Source organism: Panicum virgatum, chromosome 1K (genome assembly GCF_016808335.1).
Source record: "Panicum virgatum strain AP13 chromosome 1K, P.virgatum_v5, whole genome shotgun sequence".
NCBI lineage: Eukaryota > Viridiplantae > Streptophyta > Magnoliopsida > Poales > Poaceae > Panicum > Panicum virgatum.
In genome coordinates this window covers 36,541,424-36,554,862 of record NC_053136.1, presented here as the reverse complement: position 1 = coordinate 36,554,862, position 13,439 = coordinate 36,541,424, and the positions used below count along the sequence as shown (strand labels likewise).

The following is a 13,439-nucleotide window of genomic DNA, read 5'->3' as shown; positions in this document are numbered from 1 at the left end:
CATATGAAGTCAGGGTCCGCCTTAGTTCTTGCCTTTACCCGAGGACAAGCAAAGAACTAAGTGTGGGGGATCTTGTTGCGACCCATTTTAACCGTCAACTATCGTGCAAAAGTCGAGCACGCCTTAGTTCTTGCCTTTACCCGAGGACGAGCAAAGAACTAAGTGTGGGGGATCTTGTTGACGGTCACTAACGACCCATTTTAACCGTCAACTATCGTGCAAAAGTCGAGCAATAGAAGAAATAAATGTTATCATAGGATGATTACTTGACAAATTTGTAACAACCCAATTTTCATCAACAAAATAAAATTTAAGTATACTTCTCGATTATATCAACAATCTTCATTACAAGACATGTGTCTCTACTCTATACGAAGGACTTTCCTAGGACTAATATAATTCACACAACCAACTTAATCATTGCCCTCCTTTATTTACTGAACAACCTCCTAATCTCACTAAGATCATTTGTGCTACCCCAATTGAAAACACTTTACAGCAACCCATTCCTTTCAATGACCAGCCACTTGCTTCTCTCCTTGCACAAAATGTCTATCTTCTTCCCTCACGCAAAAGCCTACCTTTTCCTTCCCTGTCCAGGAGCAACACAGATGTATGCCCTCACCTTCCAGTAGCAAGAAATGCCATGACAGTACCTGCAACAAAGCTCACTAGTCCCTTTCCATGGAAGCCTCGCGACCTCGTCGTACATCGCAATAACTCACTGTCAACCGATAGCAGCACCTACTCCCCTTTACTCATGCCCCGGCTACGGGAACCGACCTCCATTCCTGCCAGCAACATGCGTGTAGGAGCTTGCAAGTTGTCCGCCACCGCCTTCTCAGCTTTTGATGCACCATCGACACATCTCGTCGTGCAAGTGGACCTTTCCCCAAGGAGACGCCACGCTGCCGAACTCGGACACGTCGCTGCCGAACTTGAGAGGACGCCACGAGCAGAGAGAGAGAGCAGCAGCTCGACGACGCCCTCATGCACGTCCGTCCAGCCAGGCTGCCCTCCGCAATCCACGCTTGAGCCGTGCCCCACTGCAGGTCGAATCGTCCTGCCAGCCTTGGAACTCCTCGACGTCGCTGTGCCATCGTTGCAGCGCACAATTCGCCGGCCGAGATTTTTCTCGCCACGAACCGCCTTTGGCCGCCTGTAAATTGAGCCGGGTGCTGCACCGTGACGCCTCACACCATCCACAGCTCGTCGCCGTACACACTAGCCACAGACCAAGTCCTTCTTCTTCCTCTAGCCGAAGAACAGAGCACCGTCGATCTCCTTCCTCAGCTCGATTGAGCCGCAGGTGAGCGTGCCCCGACGCTAATCGCCTTCCTCTAGACTCGATTGAGCCCTTCTCCCACCTCCAGTAGCTTTCCCCGAGCTCCAGCAGCCATGGTCGCCGCACCGGTCGCAGCTGCCATTCGCCGTAGCGTCCACCTGAATCACTGCTCAAGAAAGTCTTACCATGGCCTAAGGATTATTTCCCCCTCACTCTCCAGCCCCCCTCTCCCCCTTTTCCGTGTGGACTTCGAGCTCCTGAGCCTATCCATGGCGAGCAGAAGCGAGAGGAACAAACTCTCCCGTCTATTCCCTCACCCGATAGTATTTGAGTCTGTTGATTGTAGCTCTATGGAGACCCCACCGCAAGTCCAAGAGCCAAAGCCCACTAATCCACTTCTACCATCTAATCATGGGCCATTAAAAAAATTGCAATCAGCTCACGTAACACCAGACCAGTAGCTGTCAGTCCATTTATTTTCGTAATTATCTATCCAGCCACCTTATAAAGTCATTATCTCAGCCATTTTAACTCCATTTAATCTAATTCTTTTTCCTAAATTCATCTAAAATCAAACTTTATTTAATACAACAATATTTGCGCGATGTATTGATGTATGTTTGCTTTGCTTGTATGATTGTTTGCGCACGACTCTGTCGAAATAGAATCGATTCCGGAGGAGAGTCCGGAGGAACCAGGAGACCAGGAAGACGCCGCCGCCGCCGGGTACGTAAGCGAAGGAAAGTCTCATCGATCCCTTACTTTGACCATAATTGATCCTAAGTAAGGTTAAATATAAAACAAAAATTACTAGACTTAGGGATTGCATGAGATGAAGCACTGAGAGACTGAGAGAAACCATTGACTGAAGCCATGTTGCATATTGATTTACTGTCAGACTTGCATATGTTAATTGATGAAACTAGGATGGGAATGAGACCAAGGCAGAATGGAATGTGATGGTGCATGCGCTACCGTGGTGGTAGACTTGCGACCGAGCTCTGTCGTGGTGACATCTCGGGTTTGGTTGGTTATGGTTGTTGGCTGCTCTGATGAGCCTTAAGGACCGAGTGTTGTGGTGCCATCTCACCTAACCTACCTTCAGTACAACCACATGAGCTTGTATGGGTAAGCCTTAGTCTAATCCCAATGGCTAACCTAGTAGTCGTCCGAGGTGGATATGTTTTGCTGTGAGACCTGGATTGGTCCAAACCCGGGGGTTCGTGAGCGACTAGTCGGGGTTGAGCCACGGCTGGGTGTCAGCTATGACGGAGCCGTCTCTGGACGGTGAAGTGCATGTGGGTAAAGCGTACAACCTCTGCAGAGTGTACAATCCATTAGAATGGTCCGTGTCCTCGGTTTGGACAGGTTACGGTGTGGACATCTCAACTAGTTGAGCCACCTAACTTATGAGATGGATGACTGTTTGGGTTACCTTTAATACTACATTTGTTATATAGTCTGGTTGATTAATGGACCTTTGAATATTAATCTGTAACTCCCTCCCCGCAAGGGTGAGGTGGGACTTACTGAGTACTTTCGTACTCAACCCTTGTTGATTTTTTTTCCAGAGGATCCTGACTTTGTGCCTGAAGATTACGAGTACATCGTGTCCGCACCCAAGCTGATCGAGTGGAGCCGTGATGGACGAAGAGCTAGTCTTGCATGTCATTGTGCTAATCGTTATCCTATGGTTATTTGCGGTAGCTTGGTGTTGTCACTTTATCCCTCGTGTACGTGTTGAATAAAGCTCTATATGACTTTGGACTCCACTTGATGTAACATTTATTGTACCGGGGACTTGCTTCGGTTATTAATACATGGTTTAGCCTCGATCTTTGGGTCAGGGAGCTTCAGATTTCCACAGATGCTGGTCTGAGAATGTGTGCAGATAAATTTGGGCAAAAACTACATGTAACAAGCATATTATCCAAAGCATAAATTCCTGGGCCAAGCACAAGCAAACCCAAAGGCCAAAAGGGCTCACTTGGCAGCTGCACATGAGAGAGACGCAGCCCATAAGCAAGGCGACACGTCATCGATCCGAGGCAACACCTTCTCAATGAATCAGACGTGTTCACGAGGATCCAAGGGCCCACCAGAGCTACCAAACCGACTTAAGACAGCCCCTTACCCATATACCTGACATGGGGCCCACCTAGCAGTCACCTGACCGAAGACCGGACCAAACGGACCCAGCCCATGGTCGGCCGACCTCCAGGTCGGCCGACCCAGTGGCGGCGGCCCACGGGCCCCACCGCCTCTCAGATGACACATGGCGAGGTGCTATTGGTCCTCAATGGCGGTTTGGGTCGGTTCTCGGGCGAATGGCTGGTGGCTCCCCCCTATATATATATATGAGGGGAGGGGGCTCAAATGAAGACACACACCACATCATCTCTTCTCTTGAGTCCTCACTTGAGGTGAGGAGTTTCCTTAGGGAGTTCAGGAGTAAAGGTACTCAGGAGGGGCGCCGGCAACGGCGCTCTTCTCCAAATTGTACCTCTACGAGAGTGAGGGAGATAGTCGGGGGATGTGCCGGGCTTGTCGGCGCTCTTCTCTGCTTGTACCTCGACGGATGCTTATTCGGTTGTAAGTGTTCGAGACTTTCTTTGCTTATTTAGAATTAGAGTTTAGATCGCAAGTTATCATCTCTACCTTATATTAGTTGATGTGTATGCTAGCGAGTAGCATTTGACTCTAGAGTGAGCTCCAGATAGAAAAGGATAACCCTGATCGCCTCTAGAGTTAGTAGGAAAAGGCGTAGACGTGGTGTCTAGGCTGGACTATACCACTCAGTTGTCTGATAGTCTTACGGTTTGTAGAGGTAGCCGGCAGGTGGTGACAGTCCTGTTCGATTCCTAGTAATACTCCACATTCGGATATTGGATAGAGCATCATATTGGAGTTATCGGCTTGTATAAGCCGGTCGATACCTTTAGCTCGAAGTATAACAGCAACGTAATCTCTTCTTCTAGACATAGATTCTAGATATAGAAGGTCCTCTCTTTCCTATCCTCCTATACTAGTGTGTCCTTGGACTGTCTAAACTCGTAGATAGTGTACTCACGTTCCCTAGTGGATACGATACCCTGGAATACTCTTAGATGAAAGCTACAGCGATATCTGTACGCTGGCGGATTTATTTTGTGATGTTACAAAATACCAACAACCGCCATAACACAGGACACGTCCAATCGGCATACCGTGCGAGCAGCCACGTCACTAACAACATGCCATCCCCACCACTGACCGTCACGACTGCCATAGTTCCAGGGGTGGGGGAGAACACACTCCGTCGCCATCAGACGGACCCACCAAGACCAGGAGCCGGAGGAAGAAGGGTCGGGAGGCACTTGACCCTCAAATCTTTTATACTTTCCTTTTCCTTTTTCTTCATATAACCGACCATAAGACGGGTCCCTCTAAGGGGACGACTTTTTAGACACGCACACGCAACATATAGACTTGGGAGCCTTATTCCATCTCTCATCCGTTTGTAATCCCCTACTATAAACCAGTGCAAGAACACGGGAGCGCTCGAGCTGAACGTGGGGATATTCGGCCCAAACCAATATAATCCTTGTGTCTTTGCTTGCATTACCATCCGAGCCCGTGACGCACACTCATCGACGACATGAAATGTCGACACACATGTAATGCAAGGAAAGACACAAGGAGCAATAATCAGGTATACCTCTTTAATTTGACCTGTTTAATTTACAAGGGACAAAATATACTGGTAGGCTGTGCAATCCTAACTCACATACTTTGTTTTTAGAGTAAAATGCACTGTGGGCACCTGAACTTGCAGCGTTGTGTCAAATAGGTCCATGAACTTAGAAACCGGACATCTAGCTCCTCGAATTTGCGAACCCGTTCACCCCAGGTCCAGCCCGGTTTTGCATGGCACTGTGTGGCCATGATTTGCTACAGTAACCCCGGAATTTCTACAGTACCATGGTTTTGTTTTTTCCCTTTTCTAATTTATTTTAGCTGAATCTTTGAAACATCATAACTCTTCAATACGACATCGTATAAAGATGATTTTTATATGAAAATTGTAACCCTCGATGAGATCTACAACTTTCTAGTTTTGAGTTTTTTCATTTGATGAAGTTAAGTTGCCAAAAAAAATTATACAAAAGTACAGCACCATAATAATCACGTACTTCTGCTTGTCGCACTAGAAAATTAATATATTTTTCTGTTTGTTGTCAAATAAAGACACTTGTATACTAAAATTTTAGCACTCTAAAAGATCTAGATTCTTATAGTTTTAAGTTTTTATATTTAAAGTTGTTAAGATGTCGATAAAACAGTATAAAGCAGCATATTAAGTACGCGAAAGATGTTGAGGCTTTATACTATTTTATCAACATCTTAACAACTTCAAATGTAAAAACTCAAAACTATAAGAATCTAGATAGTTAAAAGTGTTAAAATTTTAGTATACAAAGTGTCTTCATTTGACAACAAACAAAAAATATATTAATTTTCTAATGCGACAAGCAAAAGTACGTGATTATTATAGTGTTGTACTTTTGTATAATTTTTTTGGACAACTTAACTTCATCAAATGAAAAAAATTCAAAACTAGAAAGTTGTAGATCTCATCGAGGGCTACAATTTTCATATAAAAATCATCTTTATACGATGTCGTATCAAAGAGTTATGATTTTTCAAAGATTCAGCTGAAATAAATTAAAAAAGAAAAACAAAACCATAAACCATGGTACTGTAGCAAATCCGGAGTTACTGTAGCAAATCCTAGCCGCACAGTGCCATGCAAAACCGGGCTGGACCTGGGGTGAACGGGTTCGCAAGTTCGAGGGGCTAAATGTCCGGTTTCTAAGTTCATGGACCTATTTGACACAGCGCTGCAAGTTTAGATACCCACGGTGCATTTTACACTTGTTTTTATGTTTCTAATTTAGTTTGTTGGCGGTGTTAGTGCTGGCTCACGCAACCCGCGTGAAGACTTTGTTTTGTGTATGTAATGATGATAGTACCTTGTTGTAAATGCTTTTGTCCATGTTCAATTTGACCACATTTTTTAAAAACTTTGCTTATGAGATTCCTCAAAGATGCTTATTGTATCTGTCGACTTGAATTACCACTATATAAAATGCAGCAAATTACACTGCATGTGCCGCATCAAAAAATTACTGTATATGCAAAAAAAATGTTGACTAGCAAGTTTTTATGGCATAAATACAGGTTGTATATAATGCCTTTTTACTCAATGCAGACAAGACGTGCATCCACTACCCGTTTTATTTTTTACTAGAACATAACTTTACCATGCACAAGGTACATAACAGGAAGCTTTCATTGATGTACCAGTGCAGAGAGACTTTGTGCTAGTGCGTCCGTAAGCAAATCAAGAACAGAGAGCATGGTTGTTCAGACTTCAGGTCGACTGGTGAATCTTCCTCCTTTAGGTAGACGATCTCTCAAAGTTCAGACTTTCACCAACCAACCACACCTCGCTTCCTGCTCTGCGAAGTGTGGAGTACGAGTCCAACACCGCATTAGTGACCGAAGGAAGTTTGGCGCCCGCCGGCTAGCTGCTTTAGCCTTTAATTTCTCTACTAGTTGACTTGCCCGCGATCCGGCCGGGCCAGCCGGTTGCCCTGTCAATCAAATCGAGTAAAACGTGTGCTCCTTTTGCTACTGCTTCGTCAATGCTAAGATCAACTCCAATAGATTGATCTTTCTCTTTTCTTTTTCTCACCATATAGGGAAATCTTCTTTCTCAATTTCAACATATATGGAAGAAGTGCTCCAGCAAATTAATTTTTCCCTCTTTCTATATGGAAAGGGAGATGTGATGTCTCCCCTTTCTATTAGGGATTGGAGAGAAATTATTGGGGATTGAAAAAAATAAAGGGGAAAGGGAGATGGAAAATCAATCTGCTGGAGTAGGTTTTTTCAACATCAATCTCCTATATTGAGAAAAAGTGGAAAGAAGAAAGGAGAAGATCAATCAGTTGGAGTTGCTCTAAGATCACGGATGTTCTTCGTTCAGAAACGTCGAATCACATACAAGTAGGGGATTCCAAACGCAGTTTTCGGCGGCGGCGGCAAACCATCGCAAAAGGCATGGTTGGGCTGCTTATCTCCATAGTTGGGTCGAAAGTAAGAAGCTAGATTGGCCAATATATCAGTTCGCGATATAAATATCAAAAGAAAAAATTGGAATATTTTTTTGAATGTGAAATAATTTTTTTATTGCTGAAACAATTGTTCCAGCAACAAAAAGAATTGTTCAAGCAAAAAAATTGTTCTGGCAGTCAGTCAGTCACATGTGTGATTTCTATATTTGCTCCCCCCCCCCCCCCCCACACACACACACACCATGAAAGAGGGCAGATGCAATGCAAGCGCGCGTAGAGAACCAATATATACTCCCTCCTTTTTTACATGGCACATTTTGATTTATTTAAACAAAAAACTTGAGTTATAATTAGTCTATTAATATTTTTATTTATGTGGTACAAAGGTATAATAATTAGAAATTATCATTGGTACAAATCTAATTTCATCAACGTCGGATAAAAATAGATATTAATAAAGTAATTATTGTTCCAGGACTTATCTTAACAAAATAAAATAAATTGTTCTATTCTTCATTTTGACGTACAGTGGCGAATCCAGCCAATACATATATATAAGGGTTCGTCTCCCTTCTCTTCTTCTTCCTTCTTTTCTCTATATTTTTCTTCCCAAAAATGTAGGGAGAGGTTAAGGGCCCATTTAGATCCGCCTTTGTTTCTAGATACATAAATTACGCTTTGCATCTAGATAAGTTAAAATGGATTATGATTTGAAACGGCGTACAATGCCATAGCACAATAGAAGGGAATTGATCACTCACACCCCCAACACCCGGCGGTGCCATGCAAGTTTCCCGGCGGCACTCGTATAAGTGCGTTTGGAGGCTTCCATGGTCCAGCACCTGCCCCCTGTACATCACACTCTCCCAACGCCACACCCTGACGAGCCAAAGACAAAAGGGATAGACGACTAAGACGAGGACGAAGGGAAGCAGGAGAGCGAGGGGGCCGAGGCCCGAGGGAGACACCGGCCGGCCGGCCGGCTGGCAATCAAGAGGATGGGGGACGCCGAGCCGGGGCGCCGGCTGCGGTGGTGGCGCGGTCTCGGCCGCCGGCACCGGCGGCGCCGCAGGCTCCCGGTCGTCCGGCTCGGCGGCGGGCGCGGGCGGGGAATCCTGCAGCGGCTCCGGCGGCGCTGGCTGACGGCGCGGTGGCTCCGGCGCGCGGCGCGCAGGGTGGCCGCGATCTACCTGGCGGCGCTGGCGGGCCCGCCCGCGCCGCCCGGCGCGGCGTCGTCGACCTGCCCGCCGTGGCTCGGCCTGGAGCCGTGCTTCGCCACGCCCTTCGTGGCCAGCGCCAGGCCGTGCTGATGACCGGTGAGCCGCCGCCGTGGACGGGCTTTCTCAAGGCTTCGCCGGCGGCGTTGCAGCGCCAGGCCGTGCTGGTGACCGGTGTCGCCGCTAGCTAGCGCCAGATTACTACGGAGGAGACACCGAAAGAAGACGACGGGAAGCTTTGGTGAAGCAAACGGTCTGAGATGCATGCATAGATATGATATGACTCCTTTCCTTCTCAGTTTCTGCTTGTTCTTCTTTTGGGAGTAAGCAAAGAAAACAGTAGTAATTTCTAATTTCTTCATCTTAAATTTGAATTCTATCCACCGGCAATACAATCTAATTAATCTTAATCTGTGGGTCGATCATTTGATTGAATGGTTCCTCTATCGGTTTCGTGCACAAAATCAAAAAAAAATTCTCCATCTCTCTTCTTCATCGCTACTAGGGGAAAAAGCAAGTTTTTTTTGTCTACAGCACACCATCAAAACGTGATTTAGTGGGCAGCACATCCCACTCTTCAATTTAGGCTGGAACACACCATGAAAACACAAATTTGTATGGAACACATTCTTCCTATTAAAAATTATATTTTCTAACTGAATAGGAGAGAGGAAACGGTAAAAGGACTAAAGTGCCCTTACTGCGGGTCTCACATGTCATCTCCCTCTCCATCCTCCCTCCCTCCCCTTCCGCCTCGCCATGGCGGCCTCCCACGGCCGCCTCCGACTCCCTGGACGGCACCGGCACCGGCACACACTTTTCCTGCCCGGGGAGCGCCCAGAACACCGCATCTTAGTGCGGCTCGCGCTTGTAGACGGACAGAGTCCCAGCTGCTGGCTGGAGGCAGCCGTCCGGCCGCAGGTCGCCGTTGGCTTCACGGAGGCTTTGCTGCTCCAAGCCTTCCAAGCGCGGCATGATGCGCACCGTGAACTCGTCGTCGGAGCACCCGAGCAGCATCACGTGGTCGCTGGGGAAGGAGAGGTATCTCCATGCTGCCGGCGGCGGTGCGTGCGCACGTCCGCGACGCCGCAACACCTCATGCCTTCATGCCGAGCTCGCGCGCCACCCGCGCACGTCCGCGACGGCGCCAGCCTTCACGCGAAGCCGGCGCACCCCCACGCGCGCGTCCGTGAGGCCGCAACCCTTCACGCGGAGTCTGCGCGCCCCCCACGCGCGTCCGCGACACCGCCGATCGTCCACGACACCGCCGCTCGTCCACGACACTGGGGCCACGACGGGGCACGGCGGGGCACATCGAGGGCCCACGGCGGGGCATGGCCGCCGGCGGGGCGGGGCACAGACGGTAGCGAGAGACCGCGGAGCGGGGCGGCTGCGGGAAACCGCCATGGTGCGGCGGGAGGGGAGGGAGGGGCGCCGCCGTCGCTCGTGCGGACGTAAGGGCGGCGGCTGTGCGCGCCGAGGGGCGGCGGACGCGCTCGCGGCGGGGCGCCGCCGTCGCGGGTCCGAGGGCGGGGGGTGGGCGCGGCAAATGGATAGGGTGAGGAGATAAAATTGTGGGGGGGTATTTTGGTCTTTTTACCTGGTCTTCTCTCACCTCCTAGATTGTAAAAGATTTGTTTAAAGGGGGCCAATGTGCAGGGCATAAAAACACAGATTCAGGATGTGCTGCAGACTAAATCAAAAAATTCGATGTGCAGCGCACCAATTATTGTTTTGAGAGTGTCGGGTAGAAAAAACCCCAAGCAAGCAACGTGCGAGCAAGCGAACAACGAGAGGACTGTCGTTAGTAATTAAAACCGAATGAACCTGAAGCCACAGGCGTCGAATCAAAAGATGTCGTGACGTCAAAAAGTAATGCAGCGACACAAATAATAAAAATAAAAAATAAAAGAAAGCGAAGGAAAAAAGTAGGGTCAGTTGGATCCATGCCACTACAATTTCACGATTTTTGATTTCATGTTGAAATCCATGCCATTGAGTGGCATGATTTTCAACGTGAAACCCAATTTCACGGAGTTGTGGTGGCATGAATCGAATTTTCCCAAAAAAGTAAACCATCCATCTCTGATATGTCCAAGACCTTGTTGCCACGCTGCAGCCTAGCTATATATATCACTACAGGAGACAGGAATTTTGCCGGCAAAGTCTATTTTACTCACGGCAAAAGTGTGTAACACACGGTAAAGGTCACACGATAAACAACCATCGGCAAAGACAACTTTTGCAGCCATCGGCAAAGGCAACTTTTGCCGTGTGCCTTTTGTCATCTACACGGCAAGGAGTTTGCCGTGTGTACCTCTGACCCACGGCAAAAAAATTTGTAAAACATAAAAAAAAATTTGTGCCCCGCTGCTGGTGCCCACCACGCAGGCTTGGGCCCACCATGCGTGGGATGCAGACCCAGCGCCGGCCTTTGCGTACGGCCGGAGGCGCGGCGGCCGCCGCCGCCGGGGAGTGGGTCCGAGGTGGCCGACAGCGTGGAGAGGGGCGGCCCGCGCGGACTGCCGCACGTGCATGACTGGGCGCGCCGGCCGGTGGAGCACCGGCCATCGCCGGAGCTGAGCTCGCGCCCTCGTCATCGCCTCCATGTCCGGCCTGCCACCGCCGCCGCCGGGGAGTGGGTCCGAGGCAGGGTTCACCAAACCGTCGGTAACCGGTCCGGTTTGACCGGTTACCGGTCAAACCGGTCCGGATCGGTTCCGGTTTGGTCCGGTATGAAACCGGTCCAAATTCAAAATTTAAATTTAAATTCAAAAAAATGAAAAATTCTCAAAAAAATTCTAAAAGTACTTCAAGATGCGACTAATCTAATGGTGTCAAATTTTCTCAAAAATTCGTTCATTTAGTATAGTTTGCGGGGATTTGAAGTTAAACAAAAAAAGCGTGCATACAAAAGTATACAAATACAATGTAAAAGTAGTACAAAAGATGGTTGGAGGGTTCATTTAGACTAAAATATGTTATACAAACATTTATTTAGTATACTTTACGGGCATTTGAATTTAAACCAAAAAAGAAAAAAAATTAAATTTAACCGATTACCAATCAAACCGACCGGTTACCAGCCAAACCGACCGGTATACCGGTTAAACCGGCCGGTATACCGGTACGAATCGGTTGAACTGGGAAGTTTGAATTTAAATTTGCATTTGTCCGGTTCCGACCGGTAACCGGGCAAACCGGACCGGTATACCGGAACCGGAGGCCGGCGGTTACCGGTCACTGGTCAGATTTTAAAACCCTGGTCCGAGGTGGCTGACGGCGTGGAGAGGGGTGGCTAGCGCTGACTGCCGCGCGCGCATGCTTGGGGCGCGTCGGCCGGTGGAGCGCCGGCCATCGCCGGAGCCGAGCTCGCGCCCTCGTCGTCGTCTCCCCGTCCGGCCTGCCACCAGCTCGTGCGCGCATGCCGGGGGCGCGCTGGCCACCGCTGCAGGACGGACCCTGGCCGGCCGGAGCTGAGCCCGCCGCCCCGCGCCCCGGTCGCCGCCTTCCGGCCAGCCAGCTGCGCCGGACGCCCCTGCCACCGGCGACCTGAAGCCCGCGTGCGACAGATGTGGAAAAAAGGGCCTGAAGCCCCCGTGCGGCCTTATCTGCGTGAGAGGGAGGAGGATAGAGGCCTGGTGGGTATGGATCCAAGGGGGAAGGACCTCAGCCAATAGGAAAGCTTCGTTTCAAAACCTGGATTGCTGACGTGGCGGGTGTGTTTTTTGGCCTTATACTATATTTTTTTATAGATAAATAAGCTCAAATGAAAAAGTGGTCAACTAGAAAGTTTTAGATCTCAATGAGCTCTACAATTTTGGTATAGAACTTATTTACATTCGAGGCTATTTGAAATTTTTAAAATTTTAAAATTTAAAATCAGATTGCTTATAATGTACTTTTGAAATACTAAACAATCTCAAATACAAAAGTTGACAACTACAAAGTTTTAGATTTGATCGAGCTGTATGACTTTGGTATAAACTTTTTTTTGCATATGAGATCATATAAAAAGTTTGTATTCAAAAAATACATCCACTAACTCTCTCATATACAATCACACATCTTGAAAGGTGTTTCAATTTTGTAAACATCATCATGATAAAGTGTGTGAAATCTTCTCAATGTTTTATCACAACATCCACGTGTGATACTATCACATCACGGCAAATCTCTTGATTTTCAGACTTCATTTATATTTTTAGAATTTTTAAATAATTCAGACACACGGTCGTGGTTATGTTTCATGGACAATATATTCGATTTTTTTCATTTGATGGGTATGGTCTCAAACTGGGTTAAATAGCATGAATATCATTTTCCATTCATTTTATTCTAGACTTTGATTCAATTGCGGTTCAAATTTGACTTAATTCAAAAAATTGCTTGAAATGAAATTATTTACTTAAATATAGCAAACAAACACAAAAATGTACCAAATTTTAATATCAAGTACCACAAGTTATATGTAGAAAGTAGAAAAAGTTTTGAGTTCGAAGGAGAAAAAAATTATTATTTTGCCGTGTGCCAAAAAAAAACACACGACAAAGCATGAATTTGCCGTGTGTGTTTTTTAAGCAGGGTGTTTTTGTTGTGGCACACGGCAAAGTAGCTCTTTGCCGTGTGTCCGATAAAAAGCACACGGTAAACAATAAATCACACGGTAATTTTGGATTTTCCGGTAGTGTATGCGGCTATGCCTATATGCGGAATTTGTAATTTGTTTTGTTATTAATTTATGGTTAATACTTCGAACGTGTGTTCGAATGCTTTAAAAACTTTATGTCAAAAGAAATAAACCAAAAATACCTGAAA

General features: G+C 47.2%; 1 protein-coding gene and 1 long non-coding RNA gene across 2 annotated transcripts; both read left to right on the top strand.

The window, feature by feature from the left end:
* Positions 1-649: 649 nt before the first annotated feature.
* On the top strand, positions 650-3,055 carry LOC120705492. Its single transcript, XR_005687986.1, has 2 exons — positions 650-1,309; positions 1,951-3,055. It is a non-coding gene; the product is annotated as an uncharacterized LOC120705492 (long non-coding RNA).
* Positions 3,056-7,972: 4,917 nt separating this feature from the next.
* On the top strand, positions 7,973-9,031 carry LOC120705482. Its single transcript, XM_039989828.1, has one exon. It carries the CDS (start codon positions 8,403-8,405, stop codon positions 8,712-8,714), a length of 312 nt encoding a protein of 103 aa, XP_039845762.1. The 5' UTR covers positions 7,973-8,402; the 3' UTR covers positions 8,715-9,031.
* The last annotated feature ends 4,408 nt before the right edge of the window (positions 9,032-13,439 follow it).